At 38.7% G+C, this 23,787-nt stretch overlaps 1 protein-coding gene across 2 annotated transcripts in view; it reads left to right on the forward strand.

Moving 5' to 3' along the window:
* Positions 1–10,311: 10,311 nt before the first annotated feature.
* The window catches only part of exoc4 (exocyst complex component 4), a 142,254-nt gene continuing 128,778 nt past the window's right edge, over positions 10,312–23,787 (forward strand). The window contains exons 1-4 of one of the 2 annotated variants that reach the window (XM_046872785.1): positions 10,312–10,448; positions 14,812–15,001; positions 15,187–15,381; positions 18,635–18,822. In XM_046872785.1, coding sequence (XP_046728741.1) covers positions 10,369–10,448; positions 14,812–15,001; positions 15,187–15,381; positions 18,635–18,822 — 653 coding nt within the window. In that variant the 5' untranslated portion in view covers positions 10,312–10,368. Of the gene's footprint in view, positions 10,449–13,973; positions 14,130–14,811; positions 15,002–15,186; positions 15,382–18,634; positions 18,823–23,787 lie in introns of those variants that run through there. The other variant, XM_046872786.1, reaches the window with a different exon arrangement.

A 23,787-nucleotide genomic window follows, 5' to 3' on the forward strand; every position in this document is an offset into this window, starting at 1 on the left:
ACATCAAGCAGAACATTTGATGATGAAGAAACTGGGGACTCGAACTCGCCACAACACACGTGACCTTTCGAGTGTGATTTTCTTTGAAGTAGTTGAAAAGAAGGTTTTGAGTTCATGATCATTTGAATAGAAATCAATCAGTGTTTGACTCATTAATATCATTCTATTAATAGATCAGTGTAACGTTTGAGTCTTGTGATAAAAATTATAACAGGAACATTATAGTTATAATAAATCATAGTACTTTGGACACTTAAGTACATTTGAAGGCAAAAACCTTTGTACTTTAACTCAAGTGAAAGTTTAAAGGGACTCTTTTACTCTTACTGGAGTCGCATTTTACTCAACTACTAAATTGTTTATGTACTTCATCTATCACTTTTTATTTCAGTTGTTATTCGTCTGTATGTTGCTTTGGCAATACCAATGTCCATAGCCACCTTTGAATCTTAAATCTTGACAACGAGAGAGAGAGAGAGAGAGAGAAAAGAAAGAAAGAAAGAAAGAAAGAAAGAAAGAAAGAAAGAAAGAAAGAAAGAAAGAAAGAAAGAAAGAAAGCGAGAGAGTGAAGCAGGGACTTGACTGAAAGTCATGATGGCATATATATATACCGTTTCTGTAAATCCCTAATTTCCCACCTTCTACCTAAATCCTATCCAGTTCCAGACTATTCCACAGGTAAACATTTGTTTTATATCCACAATTGATTTTTCTTTCACCCACCAGAATTGCGTTCTCCTCAGGCACCTCAGTGGAAAAAACATTCGAGGTGCTCAGGCGATTGAGATTGCACCTGATTACCAAACCCTGGTGAACAGACTGAGCTCCATTTCAGTTCTCACTGACTCTCAGTTCTCTTCCTATGAACCTGCAGCACACATTCCAGACTTCTCCTGCTCTCCTGTGCTTTAGCCTCAGGCAGACTGGCAGGAGAAGAAAAAAAAAAGACAGCAACAGTAAAGTCTATTAGCTTTTGAGATTTGTAACAGCAGGCAGGTTGAAGATGTAAAAAGTTTGTGGTTTATTAATAAATGCTCCAGGTATCTATCAGTCTTCTAGAAAAATAGCGATATGGTAGTTACATGGCTCTTTTTTTGAAGGTATATTATGTTTTGAAACGTATAGCATTTTAAAAAGTGTGTAAAACATTCATTTATATGTTGTTTGGGCTGTCATTGGCATTCCTCACCCAAAACTGTAGCTCCAGCTCATTCCCATCTCTCCTTCCCTTCCTGGACTATCACACCACCCTGCCACCCGCCACCCACCACCCACACCACCCTGCCTGCCTGCCTTTCCCAACACCCTTTTCTACCTAGTCTATGATACATGCCCTACACCCCTACCCTTATGCAACACTCCCTTCCTCCCCAGGCTAGTGATGGCACAATGGATAAGACTGGGTACTGCTCAAAAGGTTTCCCCCTTTGGGCCCTTGAGCAAGGCCCTTAAACCTCTTTGCTGCTGGGGGTGCTGTATCATGGCTAACTCTGTGCTCTGATCTTAGCTTCCTCCTAAGCTGGGATATGCAAAGAAAGAATTTCACTTTGTATATAAGTGTGTGTGTGTGTGTGTGTGTGTGTGTGTGTGTGTGTGTGTGTTTTACTTGTAATATAAAATTTTCTAAATATATGATCAATTTAACTGTTCTACTTTCATTCCCTCCATCCTTCATTTCTTCTCTCCCTCGAAATGCGGAATTGTCAGGATTTTCTTCTTTGAAGAGAAATTCTCAGAGCTGGACATGAAGTCCATGGCACTAGACTGTCGTAAAAACGTTGCCGATGACAGGAAGAAAAATACGAAAGGTCACCTGGACCAGCTGAACTTATTATTATTATTCCTCGGCCATGTCCATCTAGCTGCGATTGCAGTTTTTATTTACGGACTTGTACTTTTTTCTTCAGTATTTCGAAAGTCAGCTCCTGATGAAATGTCACTGCACAGTCGATCAGCTCAAATTCAACGTGTCATACATACACAAATGTAAAGTCTTTCCCCGTCACGGTGCTCGCGCTGCTCCGAACTCAGAGTAACCTCAGAGTCACACGAATCGGCAAAATCGGCTTTGTCCTTTCCAAAGCATGACCAGATAGGTCCAGGTTTCCTCTACTTTGGCCTTGGGGAGTATTACCCATCAATGTTCTGACAATACCATGTTCTGAAGCATTCGGACCTCACATCCAGACTGTGCAACAGTTTTTCCTCTCAATCCATCAGGCTCCTCAACACATAGAACTGAACTGTACATAACACACACACACTCACACTTATTCAACTGTGTGTTACTGAACTGTACACCTTGAACTGTACACCAACACACACTCATTACTTATCTCAATCTATTCCACCACCGTGTATTTATATTTAATCATGTTATACAGTTTACATGCTGTTTTGCGCCTCTCGACTGCTGTTTTTGCTCATTACTGAATGTAGTATACAGTAGGTTTATTGGTCGGCGCTATTTTGTGTATCTGTTCCACACTGTCTTGTGTTGTCTGTCTGCACTGGTTTTTGTCTGCACTGTTTGTACCAGGTTGCACATGATGCACTTTATGAAGGTCACAAATCCCACTACCACCAAGCTGCCACTGTTGGGCCCTTGAGCAAGGCCCTTAACCCTCCCCTGCTCAGTTCTCAGCTCTGGATATGGGCGTCTGCCAAATAGCGTAAATGTTAATGTGTTCCGTTATGTAGCTTTATGTTGTGTGATGTCGCTCGTTATCTCATTTTTTACTGTGTACCACATCAGCTATATGCTATATGTTAGAAATGACAATAAAAGTTTCTTGACTTGACTTGACACCTCGTCCTCCTCATCACACACCCCAATGTGGGCAACCAGAGTTTTTTTTAAAGTTCATTATATAAATACGAACAATAATTCAGCAACACCGCTTAGTCAGTCTGGTATTCATTGAGACAGAGTAAGTGATTAATGTGATTTGTAATATTCTGTGTCAGTAAACTGTACATTACCAACATCATGATTTTGACCAGGAAGAAATCAGAAACATGGGCCACTGGAAACTTGAGTAAAACATAGGAATTCCTGTCACCACATCTGTAATCATATATTAGGGTGGCGCTTTAGTGCCCACGTAAAAAATAAATAAATATATAAAAAAATATTTAAGATAACGAGAATATAGTCTTAATATTTGTAAAAAATTTAAGTCAAAATTATGAGAACAAAGTAAAAAAAAAATAGTCAGAATTATAAAAACAAAGCCAAAATATTTTTAATAAAAAAAAAAATACAAATTATAAGAATAAAGTCGAAATATTATAATAATAATTCTCTGATGCAACAAATATTTGAGAGTTTCAAATTTGTGGTCATGGTCCATGCTGTTCCAGTTACAGAAGAAATCTGATGGATGACCTTGGTAAGAAGCTTAAAAAAAAATGGCCGCAACAACAAGAAAGACGTTTCCTGCTAACTGAAATTTGGACGCTTTAATTCTTGGCACTAGTGCGAGAGCTCGATGATCAGCTCATTTGCTTCTAAATGCAGCTTTCTTCAGCTCTCGAATGTTTGCAAGCAGCCATCCTTGGCGGCGAAAACGCTGCGGCCCATTAGCTTGTTAAGCGAACGTGATTAATCTGCATAATGTCATTTCGAGCATTCGCGTTACTAAGATGTATTGCTGAAATGGTCCGTTCACACTAATGACAGTTTTACATGTGAAGTGAGAACGCGGAGTTTTACTTTACTTGTAATAATCATGACCAATTGGTTGGTACGGGGTGGCAAAAAAAATAAAATATAAAAATGCATAGTCATTCTTAATAGATCTCATAGCTTCAGGTAACAAAACGCATTTCCATATACTTATTATTCACAAGAAGGAGTGTGTGTGTGTGTGTGTGTGTGTGTGTGTGTGTGTGTGTGTGTGTGTGTGTGTATATACATACATAGCGTGCATTTGGAAAGTATTCAGACCCCCGTTAAATTTTCTCAAAGTAAAAAAAAAAAACTACAATCAACAGGCACCTGAACCTTGTCTGCACTTCATCCATTTGAGAATTATGGAGGCCACTGTGCTCTTAGAGATCTTCAATGCAACAGCAATTATTTGTCACCTTCCCAAGATCTGCGCCTTGCAACGATCCTGTTTCTGAGCCCTTCAGGCAGTTCCTTTGACCTCATGCCTTCAAATCACGTCCAATCAATAGGTGGACTATAATCGAGGTGTAGAAACATCTCAGCAACGATCAAGAACAATAGGAGGCACCCGAACTAATCAAGTGTTGTTGCGAAGGGTCTGAAGAATGCTTATGTACGTGTGCTATTTAAAATAAAATTTACAAACATTTCAAGAATTCTGTTTTCACTGTCATTATTGGCTAAAAAGTGTATACAGTATCGCAGAAAAGTAAGTGCACCCCTCACATTTAAGCAATTGTGCTGTTTGGCAGAACATGATGCAGCAGATTTTCCAACATAATAACGACCCCAAAAACACCACTGTGATGACAACTGCCTTGCTGAAGATGAAGGTGATGGAGTGGGCAAGCATGTTTCCAGACCTGAACCCTATTGAGCACTCGTATGCCTCATGTGTAAGGTGGAGAAGTGACATGTGTCTAACATCCAGCAGCTCTGTGAGGTGATTATAAAGGAATGGAAAAGGATCCCAGCAACAACTTGTGTCAGGACCTTAGGGTTTCGTGGATCTGGCCGGCGGCCATCTTGCCATTTTTCTTATTTAAGGACACGAAGGACAAATACTCTGTGTCAGATTATCTCACCATTTTACCTATGTCCCTGAGATTATTCTTGCCATCCTGCCTGTTCTGGTTCCTGTTTCCTGATCCTGATTCTGATCCCTGTTCTGCTCTGCCTCCCTGGTTACCCGGTTTGGACTTTGGTTTGATTCTGGAATTTGTTTTTGCTCTGCCTTTGTTGCTCAGTTTTACAGCTCTCAGATTTTTGGACTGTTTCTGGATTCTGATTCTGTCTTCTTCATGCATTGCGCTGTCTCCTGGCTTTCGGATTTCTGGACTGGTTATTGGACTGTGTTTTTGCCTTTGCTCCCATATTGCTTTGTTTGTCAGCTCTGAACCCTGGAACTGCTTATGACCTTTGTTTTCTTTCCTTGTTTTCATTAAAGACTGTATTTTTGAACTCTGCTTGTGTCCTGCATTTGGTTCCTTCCAGCCACCTTTTCTGACAACCTGTGCAGCTCTGGTGAGTTCCATGTCCAGGAGGATTAATGCAGTGCTACATAACAATAGTGCTCACACAAAATATTCACACTTTGGACACAGTTTTGACATGTTCACTTAGTGTGAACTCACTTTTGTTGCCAGCTATTAAGACAATAATGGTAATTGTAATGTTAATGGTAAAAACTGGTATGAATTTCTCTTTCGTAATCCGCATATTTGATTTGGCACGTTTTACGCTGGATGCCCTTCTAACGCAACCCTCCCCATTTATCCGTGCTTGGGACCGGCACTAAGACTTTTGCAACCCTAATGGCTGGGTTACTGTGCATGCTGTGTCTATGCTCCATTAAGTAGATTCATTTTCATTTTACAGGATCTCATTCCAGCACCCAAATGTTTTGTTTGACTCAAAGATTCAACTCTTATTCAGCAAACAACACACTGATCACCTTAAAGCGTCGACCAATTTACAACAAACACATCAATCACCTCAGTGAGTTGACACGTCTGCAAATGACTCATCAATCACCTCAAAGAGTTGACTCATTCAACAAGGACTCATCAGTCACCTCAAAGAGTCAACTCATTCAACAAGGACTTATCAGTCACCTCAAAGAGTCGACTCATTCGCCATAGACACATTAGTCACCTCACAGAGTCGACTCATTCGCCAAAAAAACCCATCAGTCAAATCAAAAAGTCGACTTATTTGCCAAGGACACATCAGTCAACTCAAAGAGTCGACTCATTCAACAAGGACACATCAGTCACTTCAAAGAGTCGACTCACCCGCTAAAGACAAATCAGTCACCTCAAATAGTTGACTCATTTGCCAAGGACACATCAGTCACCTCAAAGAGTCGACTCATTTGCCAAGGACACATCAGTCAACTCAAAGAGTCGACTCATTCAACAAGGACACATCAGTCACTTAAAAAGTCAACTTGTTTACCAAGGACACAACAATCACCCCAAAGAGTCGATTGATTAACTAAGGACACAAAAATCACCTCAAAGAGTTGATTTATTGAATAAGGACACATTAACCACATTAAAGAGCACTCATTCAGCAAAGACACATCAACCATCTCAAAGGGGTCAACTCATTCTCCAAGAACACAACAATCACCTTAAAGAGTCGATTCAGTAACTATTGACACAACAATCACCTCAAAGAGTCAACTCATTTACCAAGGACACAACAATCACCTCAAAGAGTCGATTCAGTAACTATTGACACAACAATTACCTCAAAGAGTCAACGCATTTACCAAGGACACAACAATCACCTCAAAGAGTCGACTCATTCACCAAGGACACATTAAACACCTCAGATTCGACTCGTCTGCAAATGACACGCAGTTTTGAATCTGGTTTCTCTCAAGGTTTTTTCCTCATGCCATCTAAGAAACATTTCACTCATTATGGATAAACTTTTATAAGGAACAAACCTTTAGGCATTATCATGCCTATCATTATCATTCATGACCTAAAAATATTGGTTTGAATGGATTAGTTTGTGGCCACGCCCTATAAAAATGAACCCAAGTGTCACCTCAGCAGCTCTGTAGAAACACTTATACATATAATAGTTCCCACTAAGAGTCCCAACTTAGCATTAGACTCCTTGTCTTTCTCCGTATTCTCAAGGTACCGTAAAATACAAGTATAGCCCTGGGTCTTTTTTTTTTTTTTTTTTTTACCTTTTTTACCAGTTTATTTATCCTCATTTATTTTTTAGTCCCAGTTTAGGGAGCACCAGTGTAAACTGTGCGATGTGGCGAGAAGAAACCTCAGCACGTTGTCATCAGTAAACGAGATCAGATTAGCCATGGACTGATGGACTGCTGGCTGTAAAGGAAGCTGATAAGACCACGGAATTAACCTTGGCTCTGAGAACTGGACTCGAGAGGCTTTCTGATTGTTTCTCTTTTCTAGAGGAAACACAAAAGCTTGCACACTTTTGTTATCTGTACAGTCCCCAGAGACATCAATCAAAGCGCAGGCTCTCCGACTCATCGACCCTCTCCATCGGGATCAATGGCCTTTCTTGCTCGGTTTGTTCGCTGCAAAAATTGCCAAAAGATACCGAAAGGAAGGTATCTCTCCGCTCCCTGCAGAGGAACAAGGCTAGCTCAGACATCACGGATATCCAAAACGATTTAGATACGGATTTATAAAAGAAATTATCCGAAAAATGTCACACTGAAAACTTTTAATTCTCACAGGGTTCTATTTTTGCTATTCTGTAATAAATCAAATCTTTTAATGAAAGATGCACCATGTAGCTTTAACCTTTGTAAAGAAGAAACACAAGAAATCTGTTCAGGAAATATTGAAATCAACAAATTACTGATATGCAGTTAAACCTATATATATATATATATATATATATATATATATATATATATATATATATATATACATATATATATATATAGACAACTTTCTAATGTCACCTTAGGTCCCTGCACCCTTTAGAATACATTGGACAATCAACTGTCCTTTTCTTCTTACATTGCTAATCTGGCTGGACAAGTGCACCATGCGATCATAATACGATAGAATTAAGATATTGGAAATATACTACATTAATATTTAAATTAGGCATAAAATAATATATCTTTTTTAGACTTATAGCCCAGGATCACAGTTGTGTATACAGATGGTTCCTAAGTTACAATGGTACGACATGCGATTTTTTTTTTTTTTAATCTTATGATATGATAGTGATATAACAAAATTTTAAATATGATTACATTTTCAGGTGGCAGGCAAATGTAGCTTCGCCCTCCACTCGTGAAACACCGGTCGTTCACGCTCCTACTGCCACTTTACATACTATAAAGTTTATACAGTATGGTACTGTAAATTGCTCTGTTTTGCTAAATTATGTACTAAATTTATGTTTAATTATTCAAAATAAAAATTTAATCAAATGAACCAAATGATTGCGATAATTCTGTTAAATTATTAACATATTACAGTGTAAAACCCCATTATAATCACCATGCTTTAAAATACAGTGGGGGCCGGTGGAATGAGAAGTAGCAGCAGCATAATGTGGTTGAACCTCAGGAGGTAAAAAAGAAGTCGTGAGACTGCATTCTAGATCAGCTGCAGAGGTCAAGAGGCAGACCAGCCAGGAGCAAATAGCAGTAGTCCTGTCTTGAGATGATGAGGGAATGAACAAGCACCTGAGTTGGCTGAGTGGACAGAAATAGATGAATTCTCTTGATGTTGTGAAGGTGGTCAGAAGAAAAGGACAGTCGATTGTCATTTAAAACCCTGATTACAGCTAACTGAAACCAGAACAAACAAATTTAGTTTAAAAGTAAAGACTACAATCAAAAATAATACACTCAGTACAGATTTCAGGGTTGTGATGTCAAAGAATCGGGTTTTTTCAGTCAGACCGTTTCCATGAAAGTGTCCAAAACAACAGAAAAAACAGCTTTTTAATACTTTTTCTTACAGCCTACATAGCAATTTTTTATTTTTTTGTCAATGGTAACCTCATCTGCCACCACTATCTTCAGAATTTTTAGTATTTTACATTTTATTAACATAATAACATAATGGTGGCAAGTCCCTTCCATCAAAATAACGTTTTAACCAGATTCATGTCCATGTCCTGTCTACTGTCCATGACCTTTAAACCTGACGTCATTGCACCTGCAACTGGTAGAGACTAGAAACGAATGCTTTCACACATTAATCACTTACTGTGGATATACTGATTATAATTCATCGCTTTCTTTGGTTATACTGATTGATAAAAAATATCTGAATATTTCTGAATCAATTAACACAAATGAAATGTAACATAAACCTAAGTATTCAGAGCTTTTACTCAGTACTCAGTAGCAGCAACTCTGGCAACAATTACAGCCTCGAGTTTTTTTTTCAGGTGTGAAGCAACACGCATGGTTTGGGGGATTTTCTGACATTCTTAATGGCAAATCCTCTCAAGCTCATGGTCAATAGGTTTCAAGTCAGTGCTCTCACTGGGTCACTCGAGGACATTCACAGTGTTGCTTGTAAGCCACTTCTGTATTTTCTTGGCTGTGTCTTGTTCAACCAGCACTTGTAAGAGTCCTGGTTGTGCCACACTTCCTTCATTTGAAAATCATGGAGAATAATGGAGACTAATGGGAATTTTGGTTCTGTTCAATACACAGAACCTTCCCCAGTTCTGTGTATTGCAACAATCCTGTTTCTGAGATCTGCACTTTCTTTAACCTCATGGCTTTGATATCCATTGTCAGCGTTGAGGCCTTCTATAGAGAGGTGTTTGCCTTCCAAATCATGTCCAATCAATAAACAATTTCAACAGGTGGACTATAATCAAGGTGTAGAAACATCTTAGCAACAGTCAAACAAATGAAAAGCACCTGAGCGCATGTTCAAGTGTTGTTGCAAAAGGTCTAAATACTTATGATATTTATAATATTTAGTTTTTTTTATTAAAAAAAAATCATTTCTAGATTTCTCTTTTCACTTCACTTCACACAGGCTGCAATATAACATAATAAAAAGTGATGGGGGTCTGAATGCTTTTTAAATCCAGGCTTAGAATTTGTGCAAAAACTTTAATCCCCAGGAAAACCGTAATGCACTGAAATAAAAGTGTTAAGAAAATATTCACATTTTACAAGGTTAATATAGACGCTTCTGTTAGAGATGATGTATGTGGGAATTACAGCTGTGGCTCCAGTGAAAGGAGACACGTTAAATCGTGTTCATTGGGTCTCTTGTTTTAGTATTGCATTCATTCTCACTGTATAAGATTCCTGTCTGTGATGGAGTGCTCGGTGATACTGAGTTACTGTATAATTTTTGTAATAATGGTAATAATGATGGGGTTAAGAGGTGGACTGATTTCACCATTAAAAGCTATACATATATAAATCTAACATAATAAAACATTAATTATAAGAATTGGTATCGATTGGTATCGATATCGACCATACTAAAAGAGTTGTTAATCGGATCGACAAGGAAATAAGTGATATCGCTCATCTCTATCGAAAACCTCTCCAGCCTACAAACTACACTTCCCATGAAATCAACCGGAAACCAAAGCTTTATTCTCATTGGATAATAATTTTGAATTCTGCCTGACGACGGCTTCTGATTGGCTGATTTGCCTCCGTTCGCTTGCCACAGCTTGGGAGTAGCAGCGGAAAAATGGCAGCTGACACCGGGAGATACAGGACCGCCGTGTCCAAAAGCAAAGACCCTTCCAGTTTATTAATCTCTGTTATAAGGTAATTGCAGTGTTCTTTTATTCTCTCTGTTTGGTCGTGTCTTTGTTTCGGTGTCGAAAAACAAATGAAAACCGTAAAAGCGGGACCAAAACATTAGCAAGTCAGCTAGTTAGCGTGCTAGTTTTTAGCTGCTGTGTGTTTACTGTTGGAGAGATCTGACAGTTCAGCATTATTAATCTTATTGTTATTTATTTCGGGTTTATATGTATATATTATAGTTCCGGAATTTATTTAGTAAAAATATATACAGCTGCTACAGTTAAATATACTCATGTCCACCAGAAAGCTTCCTTTATTGACAAGTCCTATGTAAATGATCCCAAACAAGCACAATATTCAGTATTTACATCCGATTTTTCTCTTAGAATTACTTTAATTTGTCTTTTTCCTCCCCGTCTTTAAAGGTTTGGGCTATTCAGCAAGAAAGCACACAATTGCAGCAAAAGTGTTGAAAAGAAATTGTGCTGTTTGTCTATATAGTGTAGTGTGTATAGTGTAGTGTCTGTATATAGTGTAGTGTCTGTGTATAGTGTAGTGTCTGTGTATAGTGTAGTGTCTGTGTATAGTGTAGTGTCTGTGTATAGTGTAGTGTCTGTGTATAGTGTAGTGTCTGTGTATAGTGTAGTGTCTGTGTATAGTGTAGTGTCTGTGTATAGTGTAGTGTCTGTATATAGTGTGGTGTGTGTGTATAGTGTAGTGTGTGTGTGTATATAGTGTAGTGTATATATATATATAGTGTAGTGTCTGTATATAGTGTAGTGTCTGTATATAGTGTAGTGTGTGTGTGTATATAGTGTAGTGTCTATATATATATATATATATATATATATATAGTGTAGTGTCTATATATATATATATATATAGTGTAGTGTCTATATATATATATATATATATATATATATATATATATATATATATATAGTGTAGTGTCTATATATAGTGTAGTGTCTATATATAGTGTAGTGTCTATATATAGTGTAGTGTCTATATAGTGTAGTGTCTATATAGTGTAGTGTCTATATATAGTGTAGTGTGTAGTGTGTGTATAGTGTAGTGTGTGTATATAGTGTAGTGTCTATATAGTGTAGTGTATGTAGTGTGTATAGTGTAGTGTCTGTATAGTGTAGTGTCTATATGGTGTAGTGTATGTAGTGTGTATAGTGTAGTGTCTATATAGTGTAGTGTCTATATATAGTGTAGTGTATGTAGTGTGTATAGTGTAGTGTCTATATAGTGTAGTGTATGTAGTGTGTATAGTGTAGTGTCTATGAAGTGTAGTGTCTATGAAGTGTAGTGTCTATGAAGTGTAGTGTCTATGAAGTGTAGTGTCTATATAGTGTAGTGTCTATATAGTGTAGTCACTACACTATATATAGACACTACACTATCTCTGAACACTATACACACTACATACACTACACTGTAGTGTATGTAGTGTGTATAGTGTAGTGTCTGTATATAGTGTAGTGTCTGTATAGTGTAGTGTATAGTGTAGTGTGTAGTGTATGGTGTAGTGTGTCTATAGTGTAGTGTGTCTATAGTGTAGTGTCTATAGTGTAGTGTCTATGGTGTAGTGTAGTGTGTATAGTGTAGTGTGTGTGTAGTGTAGTGTGTATAGTGTAGTGTGTATAGTGTAGTGTCTATATAGTGTAGTGTATGTAGTGTCTATAGTGTAGTGTGTGTGGTGTAGTGTCTATAGTGTAGTGTATGTGGTGTAGTGTATGTGGTGTAGTGTCTATAGTGTAGTGTGTGTGTGTATAGTGTAGTGTGTGTGTGTGTATAGTGTAGTGTGTATAGTGTAGTGTGTATAGTGTAGTGTGTATAGTGTAGTGTCTGTGGTGTAGTGTCTGTAGTGTAGTGTCTGTAGTGTAGTGTGTATATTGTAGTGTGTGTGTATAGTGTAGTGTCTATATATAGTGTAGTGTCTTTAGTGTAGTGTAGTGTCTATGGTGTAGTGTCTGTAGTGTAGTGTAGTGTATGTAGTGTGTATAGTGTACTGTGTGTGTATAGTGTAGTGTGTATAGTGTAGTGTCTGTAGTGTAGTGTCTGTAGTGTGTATAGTGTAGTGTGTGTGTGTATAGTGTAGTGTCTAGTGTAGTGTGTCTATAGTGTAGTGTCTATAGTGTAGTGTCTATAGTGTAGTGTGTGTGTGTGTAGTGTAGTGTGTGTGTATAGTGTAGTGTATAGTGTAGTGTGGTGTAGTGTCTATAGTGTAGTGTATGTAGTGTAGTGTATGTAGTGTAGTGTGTATAGTGTGTGTGTGTGTGTATAGTGTAGTGTGTGTGTGTGTATAGTGTAGTGTGTATAGTGTAGTGTGTATAGTGTAGTGTGTATAGTGTAGTGTCTGTAGTGTAGTGTCTGTAGTGTAGTGTCTGTAGTGTAGTGTGTATATTGTAGTGTGTGTGTATAGTGTAGTGTCTATATATAGTGTAGTGTCTTTAGTGTAGTGTAGTGTCTATGGTGTAGTGTCTGTAGTGTAGTGTAGTGTATGTAGTGTGTATAGTGTACTGTGTGTGTATAGTGTAGTGTGTATAGTGTAGTGTCTGTAGTGTAGTGTCTGTAGTGTGTATAGTGTAGTGTGTGGTGTGTGTATAGTGTAGTGTCTATAGTGTAGTGTGTGTATATAGTGTTGTGTGTGTGTGTGTGTGTGTGTAGTGTAGTGTGTCTATAGTGTAGTGTGTATAGTGTAGTGTAGTGTAGTGTGTATAGTGTAGTGTGTATAATGTAGTGTCTGTAGTGTAGTGTGTCTATAGTGTAATGTGTGTATAGTGTAGTGTCTGTAGTGTAGTGTCTGTAGTGTAGTGTGTATAGTGTAGTGTAGTGTGTAGTGTAGTGTGTGTATAGTGTAGTGTGTGTATAGTGTAGTGTGTGTATAGTGTAGTGTCTGTAGTGTAGTGTGTCTATAGTGTAATGTGTGTATAGTGTAGTGTCTGTAGTGTAGTGTATAGTGTAGTGTGTGGTGTGTGTATAGTGTAGTGTCTATAGTGTAGTGTGTGTATATAGTGTTGTGTGTGTGTGTGTGTGTGTGTGTATATAGTGTAGTGTGTATAGTGTGGTGTAGTGTAGTGTGTATAGTGTAGTGTGTGTATAGTGTAGTGTGTGTATAGTGTGGTGTGTGTATAGTGTAGTGTCTGTAGTGTAGTGTGTCTATAGTGTAATGTGTGTATAGTGTAGTGTCTGTAGTGTAGTGTGTATAGTGTAGTGTAGTGTGTATAGTGTAGTGTGTGTATAGTGTAGTGTGTGTATAGTGTAGTGTCTGTAGTGTAGTGTGTCTATAGTGTAATGTGTGTATAGTGTAGTGTCTGTGTGTAGTGTGTCTATAGTGTAGTGTAGTGTGTATAGTGTGGTGTGTGTATAGTGTAGTGTCTGTAGTGTAGTGTGTATAGTGTAGTGTCTGTAGTGTAGTGTGTCTATAGTGTAATGTGTATAGTGTAGTGTCTGTAGTGTAGTGTGTGTGTATAGTGTAGTGTAGTGTGTATAGTGTAGTGTGTATAGTGTAGTGTCTGTAGTGTGTGTGTGTATAGTGTAGTGTCTGTGGTGTAGTGTGTCTATAGTGTAATGTGTGTATAGTGTAGTGTCTGTAGTGTAGTGTGTGTATAGTGTAGTGTCTGTAGTGTAGTGTGTATAGTGTAGAAGTTTCTCTGAAGCCCTATTTGGACGGGATGATTTTTATATTAAAAGGTGATGTAATCAAATGAAATCCATTTTTATTCGCTTTTAACAACGGATATTTTTCTTTCTTTCTTTCTTTCTTTCTTTCTTTCTTTCTTGTTTGCCTGATTGCTTTCTTTCTTTCTTTCTTTCTTTCTTTCTTTCTTTCTTTCTTTCTTTCTTTCTTTCTTTCTTTCTTTCATGAGTGAGATTTTAGAACTCTAACTCTATTAGACGTTAGTGCAGGTTAAAGGTTTGAGAAGAGCGTACGGGTGACGAGTTGAGAGAGCTGGAGAGATTAAACGGATTAAAGCGCCGCTACATCGCTAGAGATGAGGAGATACGTTTAATTCCCACTACACTTTTATCAGCCAGGCATTCTGGGTAACGTGACGGGAGAGTCGATACAGAGGCAGGAGCTTGAAGCACAAATATTAAACTATTTTCACTAACCAAAAAGTTTGTCTTTGAAGTGTGGAGTGTTTTTTTTATCATGGAGGAGAAAGTAGTTATTATTGAATATTCTTTTTCTAATAAAGAATCAGAGAAAGTTACTACTCATGTTACTACTTACAACTTTGTGGTAATGGTTTAGTAAAGGTAAAGTCAGGTGCTTATCTTTTCCATTACCGTTAATACCGACGACGTGCAAGTCGTTCATCGTGGATCTAAACTTCCAAAGCAAATCTCTGTCTCCTCCTGTTTTGTGCAGGACTCTGTCTTGCAGCGACGATGTGCAGGACCGGGAGACGGAGAAGAGTCGTTTGGAGGAGGCCTACGAGAAATGCGATCGCGATCTGGATCAGCTCATCGTTCAGCACTACACGGAGCTCACTACGGCCATCCGCACCTACCAGAGCATCACCGAGAGGATCACCAGCTCGCGCAACAAGATCAAACAGGTTCAACACACACACAGTTTTTTCATCCACAACATTCTTCACACAATGACGAGACCAAGAGAATGGACTCCTAGCATCTCCTAGTTCTAGTAGCTATCTATCACTATATACCATAAGTACAGGATCTCCACGTCTTTAACATCTTCATCACTACTTAGAATAATGTCAAGTCTGTTCCCTCTTAGGTGAAGGAGAACCTGCTGTCGTGTAAGATGCTGCTCCACTGCAAGCGGGACGAGTTGAGGAAGCTGTGGATCGAGGGCATCGAGCACAAGCACGTCCTCGAGCTGTTGGACGAGATCGAGAACATCAAGCAGGTCCCTCAGAAACTGGAGACCTGCATGGCCAGCAAGCATTATCTCCATGCCACCGACATGCTGGTGAGTCAGAATGGTGCTCAGTTACATGAATGAGGACAAAAAGTTTTGACTCCAGTGATCTTTCTAGGGAAAGATTGAGAGACAAACAGATGGCAAATGAGTAAAATAGAGGCACTGATGGGGAGGAACAGAGTGGTGGATGGAACGGACAGAGAGAGAGACATGAAAAGACAGACAGACAGAGAGAGAGACAGACATATAGAGGGACAAAGTGGATGAACTGAAAAGAGAGCAAGAGTAATAGATGGGTTGAAGATGATGTTGATGGATGGAAGGAAATGAAAAACAGATGAAAACAGAGAGACGGTGTGGAGGATGGACAGTTGGAGATAGAAAGACAGAGATGGATAACATTATGACTTTTTACGGAGATGATTGGAGAGTGAAGGTGAGAACAGGAAATGGACGGACAGGTGGACGCAATGACCAACAGATGCAAAAAAAAACACAGAGAAAGATGAATGAGTGGGCAAAGAAGCTGAATAATGAAAAACTAATTGAAAATGGTAGTCCTGTATAAACTGTGTGCATCTGTCTGCCCGTCTGTCTGTGTGTCTGCCCGTCTGCCCGTCTGTCTGTGTGTCTGCCCGTCTGTCTGTGTGTCTGCCCGTCTGTGTGTGTGAGTCTGTCTATCTGCCTGCCTGCAAGTATCTGTCTGCCTGTCTCACTGTGTGTGTGTGTGTGTGTGTGTGTGTGTGTGTGTGTGTGTGTGTGTGTGTGTGTGTGTGTGTGTGTCTCCCTGCCTGTGTTTGTGTTTCAGCCTGTCTGTTTGAGGGTGTCTGTCTGTCTGCATGTCTGTGTACGTTTGTGTCTGTTTTTTCTGTGTGTGTGTGTGTGTGTGTGTGTGTGTGTGTGTGTGTGTGTGTGTGTGTGTGTGTGTGTGTGTGAGTGATGCTCCAGCTCAGAGTGAAACATGTGCATGTGCTGTCTCTCTGAGTGAGTTGTGTAATAGAGCTGAGATTATACACTGTTTGGCCTCCATCATGCTGCGTTATAAAAACTGCCCTGGCAGTAAAACAGACACAGAAAGTTATTGCGTTAGTTTGTGTATCATAGTTAATCAGCCGAACCCGCTGCTAATGCACCGCTCGTTTACATGAACACGCGCACTTGACCTGTGTAACGTTTCCTGTCTGCTTACGAGGGGTGAGGTGCAGATATGTCAGGATGACTCTCCTGAGTGCTATCAGTCCACCATTAACCCCTCATCATAATATACAACCTCACATTATCTCTGCCACAGAGATTTATCATCTACACAAACACACAAACCACAGCAGAGACACGGCAAACGAGAGACAAAGAGAGAATGTCGATGAAAAACAGAGACTCTGCGAGGAAAAAAAAAAGAAAAAGAGCAACAAGAACACAGATGTTGTCTGTCCCTTGACAGTGTCTGAGAAACAAACGGATGGAGAGATGGAGAGACAATCACAAGACAGACAGAGATGCAGAGACATAAAGAGAAATACAAAGATTAATAGAGAGACCTGGAGAGAGACAGATAAAGAGAGATCCATAAGATTCACACAGAAAAAAAAAAAGGAGAGACCCAAAGACAGAGAGAGATACAGTGATGAATAGAGGGACACAGATAGACCGGAAAGAGAGAGAGAAAGTGAGAGACTCTCACAGATACAGAGACTGGTGCAGATAAACACAGAGAGAGAGAGACGGACGGACATAGTAAGTTGTGCAGTAAAATGAGAGCAGTGGAGCTCAGGTCAGGTGAGGAGCAGTGGAGGTCAGGTCAGGTGAGTGGAGGTCAGGTCAGGTGAGTGGAGGTCAGGTCAGGTGAGGAGCAGTGGAGAGCAGTGGTCAGGTGAGGAGCAGTGGAGGTCAGGTTCGGTTAGGAGCAGTGGAGGTCTGGTCAGGGGAGGAGCAGTGGTCAGGTGAGGAGCAGTGGAGGTCAGGTTCGGTGAGGAGCAGTGGAGGTCAGGCCAGGGGAGAAGCAGTGGAGGTCAGGTCAGGTGAGGAGCAGTGGAGGTCAGGTCAGGTAAGGAGCATTGGAGAGCAGTGGTCAGGTGAGGAGCAGTGGAGGTCAGGTTCGGTTAGGAGCAGTGGAGGTCTGGTCAGGGGAGGAGCAGTGGTCAGGTGAGGAGCAGTGGAGGTCAGGTTCGGTGAGGAGCAGTGGAGGTCAGGCCAGGGGAGGAGCAGTGGTCAGTTGAGAAGCAGTGGAGGTCAGGTGAGGAGCAGTGGAGGTCAGGTGAGGAGCAGTGGAGGTCAGGTTCAGTGAGAAGCAGTGGAGGTCTGATCAGGGGAGGAGCAGTGGTCAGGTTCGGATCAGTGGAGGTCAGGTTCGGTGAGGAGCAGTGGAGGTCAGGCCAGGGGAGGAGCAGTGGTCAGTTGAGGAGCAGTAGAGGTCAGGTCAGGTGAGGAGCAGTGAAGGTCAGGATTGGATTTAAAGGTATTTCACTTATTACTTTACTGACCCTACTGACCCTGAGAGCAGATTAATGTAGTGTTTACTGTTTTATCATCATCATCATCTTCATCATCGTATCTACAACCCCCCCACACACAGCGATGACCTTGTACTCTTTTTATAGATCATAAACCAGCCTGAGGATTATTTATATCCATTCCCTTCTTTCTTATCTGATTATTATACTCACCTGTGTAATATACTGTATATCCTATATGTGAGTATTGGCTTTTTTATGACTGCAGTGTTTTTTAATTAGCCGTTTCTGCCATTTGATTTAATGTTGATTGAAGTTTATAAATCATCAAAAAAAGTTAGAGGACATCATTTATTTGTTATAAACATTTTTTTACACTCTTAAAACCTACGCACGTGAAAACATTTTATTAGTTGTAGCGGGGTTTATATGTAAAAACATTCAGTGTTAATGTTATTCTTATCTTTATGTATTATTAGTTACATTTGATTATTTTATTTTTCAGTAAATCAGTTTACCAGTGTATCGTCTACAGTGTTAACAACTTAATGTAATGTATTTAATAGTTATAATGATAATTTGTTCCTTAATGGGGAGGTGATGGGGAGGTGATGGGCAGGTATGGCTGTAAAGAGAGGAATGTGAAAGGGCAGATGGTGTGATAAAGTGCAGGAAAGCATAAGGAGAAACAGAATTGGGATCGGCAGAGAGACGAGAAAAGTAGGCCATTAACAGTGAATCCAGTGTGTGTGTGTGTGTGTGTGTGTGTGTGTGTGTGTGTGTGTGTGTGTGTGTGTGTGTGTGTGTGTGTATGCGCTCGCGCTCGCTCAGCAGTGTGTTGTTGTGTGCAGGTGTCAGCAGTACAGTCTCTGGAGGGGCCTCTGCTGCAGGTGGAGGGTCTGAGTGACCTGAGGCTGGAGCTGCACAGCAAGAAGCTCAACATTCATCTGGTGCTGATCGATGAGCTGCACCGCCACCTCTACATCAAGTCCACCAGCCGAGTGGGGCAGCGGAGCAAGGACAAAGGACGGCTCGGAGGGTGAGCACACACACACACACACACACACACACACACACACACACACACACATTCTTACACACTCAGACATTCTGATGATACTCCATTACATGGCCTCTGTGACAATTTATCAAACGTCCATAATTCAGTTACACAGCAATAGTTACTTATTCTACAGATTCCCACTCAGTTATTTCCCCCTTTCCTTTCTTTTCCCCTTTTTCTTCTCCTTTCTTTCTTTCTTTCTTTCTTTCTTTCTTTCTTTCTTTCTTTCTTTCTTTCTTTCTTTCTTTCTTGTTTGCCTGATTCTTTCTTTCTTTCTTTCTTTCTTTCTTTTTCTTTCTTTCTTGTTTGCCTGATTCTTTCTTTCTTTCTTTCTTTCTTGCCTGGTTGCTTGCTTTCTTTCTTTCTTTCTTTCTTTCTTTTTCTTTCTTTCTTCTTTGCCTGATTCTTTCTTTCTTTCTTTCTTGCCTGGTTGCTTGCTTTCTTTCTTTCTTTCTTTCTTTTTCTTTTCTTTCTTCTTTGCCTGATTTCTTTCTTTCTTGTTTGCCTGATTCTTCTTTCTTTCTTGTTCGCCTGGTTGCTTGCTTGCTTGCTTTCTTTCTTTCTTTCTATTTCTTTCTTTCTTTCTTTTTATTTCTTTCTTTCTTGTTTGCCTGATTTCTTTCTTTCTTTCTTTCTTTCTTTCTTTCTTTCTTTTTCTTTTTCTTTCTTGTTTCTTTCTTTCTTTCTTTCTTTCTTTCTTTCTTTCTTTCTTTCTTTCTTTCTTTCTTTCTTTCTTTCTTTCTTTTTTTAATTTATTTTTCTTTCTTGTTTGCCTTCTTTCTTTCTTTCTTTTTATTTATTTTTCTTTCTTGTTTGCCTTCTTTCTTTCTTTCTTTCTTTCTTTCTTTCTTTCTTTCTTTCTTTCTTTCTTTCTTTCTTTCTTTCTCTTTCTTGTTTGCCTGATTTCTTTCTTTCTTTCTTTCTTTCTTTCTTTCTTTCTTTCTTTCTTTCTTTCTTTCTTTCTTTCTTTCTTTCTTTTTATTTATTTTCTTTTTCTTTTCTTTCTTCTTTGCCTGATTTCTTTCTTTCTTGTTAGCCTGGTTGCTTGCTTGCTTGCTTTCTTTCTTTCTTTCTTTCTTTCTATTTCTTTCTTTCTTTCTTTCTTTTTATTTCTTTCTTTCTTGTTTGCCTGATTTCTTTCTTTCTTTCTTTCTTTCTTTTTTTCCTTTTTCTTTCTTGTTTGCCTGATTTCTTTCTTTCTTTCTTTCTTTCTTTCTTTCTTTCTTTCTTTCTTTCTTTCTTTCTTTCTTTCTTTCTTTCTTTCTTTCTTTTCTTTTCTTTTTTTATTTATTTTTCTTTCTTGTTTCTTTCTTTCTTTCTTTCTTTTTATTTATTTTTCTTTCTTGTTTGCCTTCTTTCTTTCTTTCTTTCTTTCTTTCTTTCTTTCTTTCTTTCTTTCTTTCTTTCTTTCTTTCTCTTTCTTGTTTGCCTGATTTCTTTCTTTCTTTCTTTCTTTCTTTCTTTCTTTCTTTCTTTCTTTCTTTCTTTCTTTCTTTTTATTTATTTTTCTTTCTTGTTTGCCTGATTTCTTTCTTTCTTTCTTTCTTTCTTTCTTTCTTTCTTTCTTTCTTTCTTTCTTTCTTTCTTTCTTTCTTTCTTTTTATTTCTTTTCTTTCTTTCTTATTTTTTTTTTTTTTTCTTTCTTTCTTATTTTTTTTTTTTTTTTTTTTTTTTTTTGTCTTTTTTCTGCTCATGTTTATGGGACTTTGTGAGGTATTTTGTACATTTTTGGTGTTTTAATGCTAATTCTTTTTGCACGATTTTCGTTTTTCAGAGAGACGATAATACTTTTCACAGCGATGAATGTGTGCAATCTTTTTTTAATAAATCACAATATGAGATTTTTTCCTCATTTGTATTGCGGAGGTTATCGTAGTGAAGGAAACCCAGTGCGTAATTAACAATAAACTAACAGACAGCCGTCACTCGGTTATCTACACGTGCGCTCTAAGCTTAGTACGCTAATCGGGCAGAAATGGCACAGTTAATGGGCTTATTTCAGAAAAAATATACAGCGGATTGTTTCCACGATTGTGTTAAAGAAACGTTGGCGTTATTACGTGTCAACATAAAAAAAAACAAAAACGAAGAATAATAATTTCTGTCGTTTTTCCTGCATAGTGTATAAAAAAGAAAAATATGCTCGTGTTTGAAATTGTAGTGTGTGTGTGTGTGTGTGTGTGTGTGTGTGTGTGTGTGTGTGTGTGTGTGTCAATGCACAAAATGTTAGTAACGTCGAAGGACAAGATGCTCTTGTCCGTTGTCCAGATCCGATGGAAAGAGAAGTCGTGACCAAAATGGAGACAGGAGCAAATGATTTACTAGAGAATACTATTTACATTTTAATGGCAAAAGTATTGGGACATCTGACTTTCCAGCCATGTGTGGTTTTTCCCCAAACTGTCTGGATGCAGTAGCATAAAAGTTTCCCTTCACTTGAACTAGGAGACCCAAACCTGTTTCAGCATCACAACGCTTTATACAGGTTGGAGTGGAAGATCTCCTGTAGAGCTGTGACCCTCAACCCTTTTGAACCCCATGCCTCCTCACCTCACCTACATCACTAGCTGACTTTACTACCACACCTTTGTTGCGGAATGAGTCCAATTCTCCATAAAATCTAGTGGAACATCTTCCCAGAAGAATGGCGGTAAATAGCTGTAGTTGAGATCACGGTCAATATGGCAACCATCCTGAAACACCCTAGTAACCAACTGCAATATAATAACAACCACCAAGCGACACCCTGGCAACTCAAATGTAATAGGATAGCAACCACTAATTGTGCTAGTGTAGCAACCACCAATCAACACCCTAAAAACAAAAAGTAATGCAATAGCAACCACCAATCAACACCCTAGAAACCGAATGTAATACAGTAGCAACCACAAATCAACAACCTCGAAACCAAATGTAATACAGTAGCAACCACCAATCAACAACCTCGAAACCAAATGTAATACAGTAGCAACCACCAATCAACACCCTAGAAACCGAATGTAATACAGTAGCAACCACAAATCAACAACCTCGAAACCAAATGTAATACAGTAGCAACCACCAATCAACAACCTCGAAACTGAATGTAATAGAGTAGCAACCACCAATCAACACCCTAGAAACCAATTGTAATACAGTAGCGACCACCAATCAACACCCTAGAAACCAAATGTAATAGGATAGCAATCACCAAGTGACATCTATTTGTGGTAGTGTAGTAACCACAAATCAACACCCTAGAAACCAAAAGTAATACAATAGTAACCACCAATCAACACCCTAGAAACCAAAAGTAATACAATAGTAACCACCAATCAACACCCTAGAAACCAAAAGTAATACAATAGTAACCACCAATCAACACCCTAGAAACCAAAAGTAATACAATAGTAACCACCAATTAACACCCTAGAGAACAAATGTAATACAATAGTAACCACCAATCAACACCCTAGCAACCAAATCTCATAAAATAGCAACCACAAATCAACACATGATTCGAAACTAAATGTAAATACAATATCGTACAATAGCAACCACAAAGCAACACCCGACTGTCAGCATAGCAACCAGCAAAAAACTTCCTAGAAACTGACTTTAATGGCAAATTTGAAGCTGCTTAATTCTTTGTAAAATTGTTGTATCTTTTTCATTAATTTGTTTATTTGTTTGTTTCGAGATCAGAGAAAGTTTCCTTCGCTGTCTGAGCTTACTTCCTTCTTATATTTAATCTTACGAATCGCCCCGCAGCTCAACCCTGTCCTTTTCAGTACACGCCGCTGTTCAGCACAAACACAGAAAACCGATTCTCACGCCGGAGTGATGTGTGAGACGAATCATGATGCACTGTTTTCTTTTTTTTTTTTCCTCATCTTGCAGCAGCAACCTCACAGCAGTCCACCCGTGTGTCAGCCATCGTTTCCACACCGACACCGTCGTGGTCTCCGTCCTCACCTCGGCCCGCCGCTATGCTAATTCATTTGTGTTCGTTAAGTCACCACGGTTTAGCGCATTAGGCTAATGCAGGTCGGTGACCCCGCTGTGCTAAAGTGTGTTGTTGCGCCGTTTTAGTCCGTGTTTACGGGTCCGCAATTACAGCTCACAGCTTTCATGAGACAAAGTGATTTATTACTCTGGGTCATAAAGCAGCGTCAGCTAGCCGTGTGTGTGTGTGTGTGTGTGTGTGTGTGTGTGTGTGTGTGTGTGTATAAAAATCAACTAAACTATAAGCCACACAGGATATTGGTGATGACCTGCGACAACTTTAATCAAGACCTCTGTCACCGTAGTTCAGGTATAAATCCGATGAGATCTCTGAAGACTTTTTATATACTAGAGGTTGACGATACGGGTTTAGACATCAGGGCAGCCGATGGCCGATATATGATGGCGATTTTTTTCGGCCGATATGAGCCTGATTTTATTTATTTATTTATTTATTTATTTACAAATTGTTTGTACACCTATTATATACATTCTACTTGGTATCCTCAGTCTTCCATAATTTTATTATATTAATGTCATATATGTAAACATTCATATAAATGTGTGTATATATATATATATATATATATATATATATATATATATATATATATATATATATATATATATATATAAATAAAACTTTCTTATGCCTCATTATTGCTTTTCTCTCCTTTTTCTACTTTTCTTTTTTTTTTTATATTGTTTAATGTTTAATATTTAATATTGCTGTAGTTTGCCTGGAGCCTCACTTGAGAATTTCATTGTAAAAACTGGAACTGACATCTGTACATATGACAAATGAAACTTGAACCCGAACAGATGAGTAATAAGACGTGATGTAGAAAATTGCTTCAATTGAACATTTATTGAACACCAGATTTGATTCTCATTCTCTCTCCAAATGTAGAATATCTTCATATTTAACTAAACTTTCTTTCGGCTTCTCCCATTAGG

This window comes from Silurus meridionalis, chromosome 18 (genome assembly GCF_014805685.1).
Source record: "Silurus meridionalis isolate SWU-2019-XX chromosome 18, ASM1480568v1, whole genome shotgun sequence".
NCBI lineage: Eukaryota > Metazoa > Chordata > Actinopteri > Siluriformes > Siluridae > Silurus > Silurus meridionalis.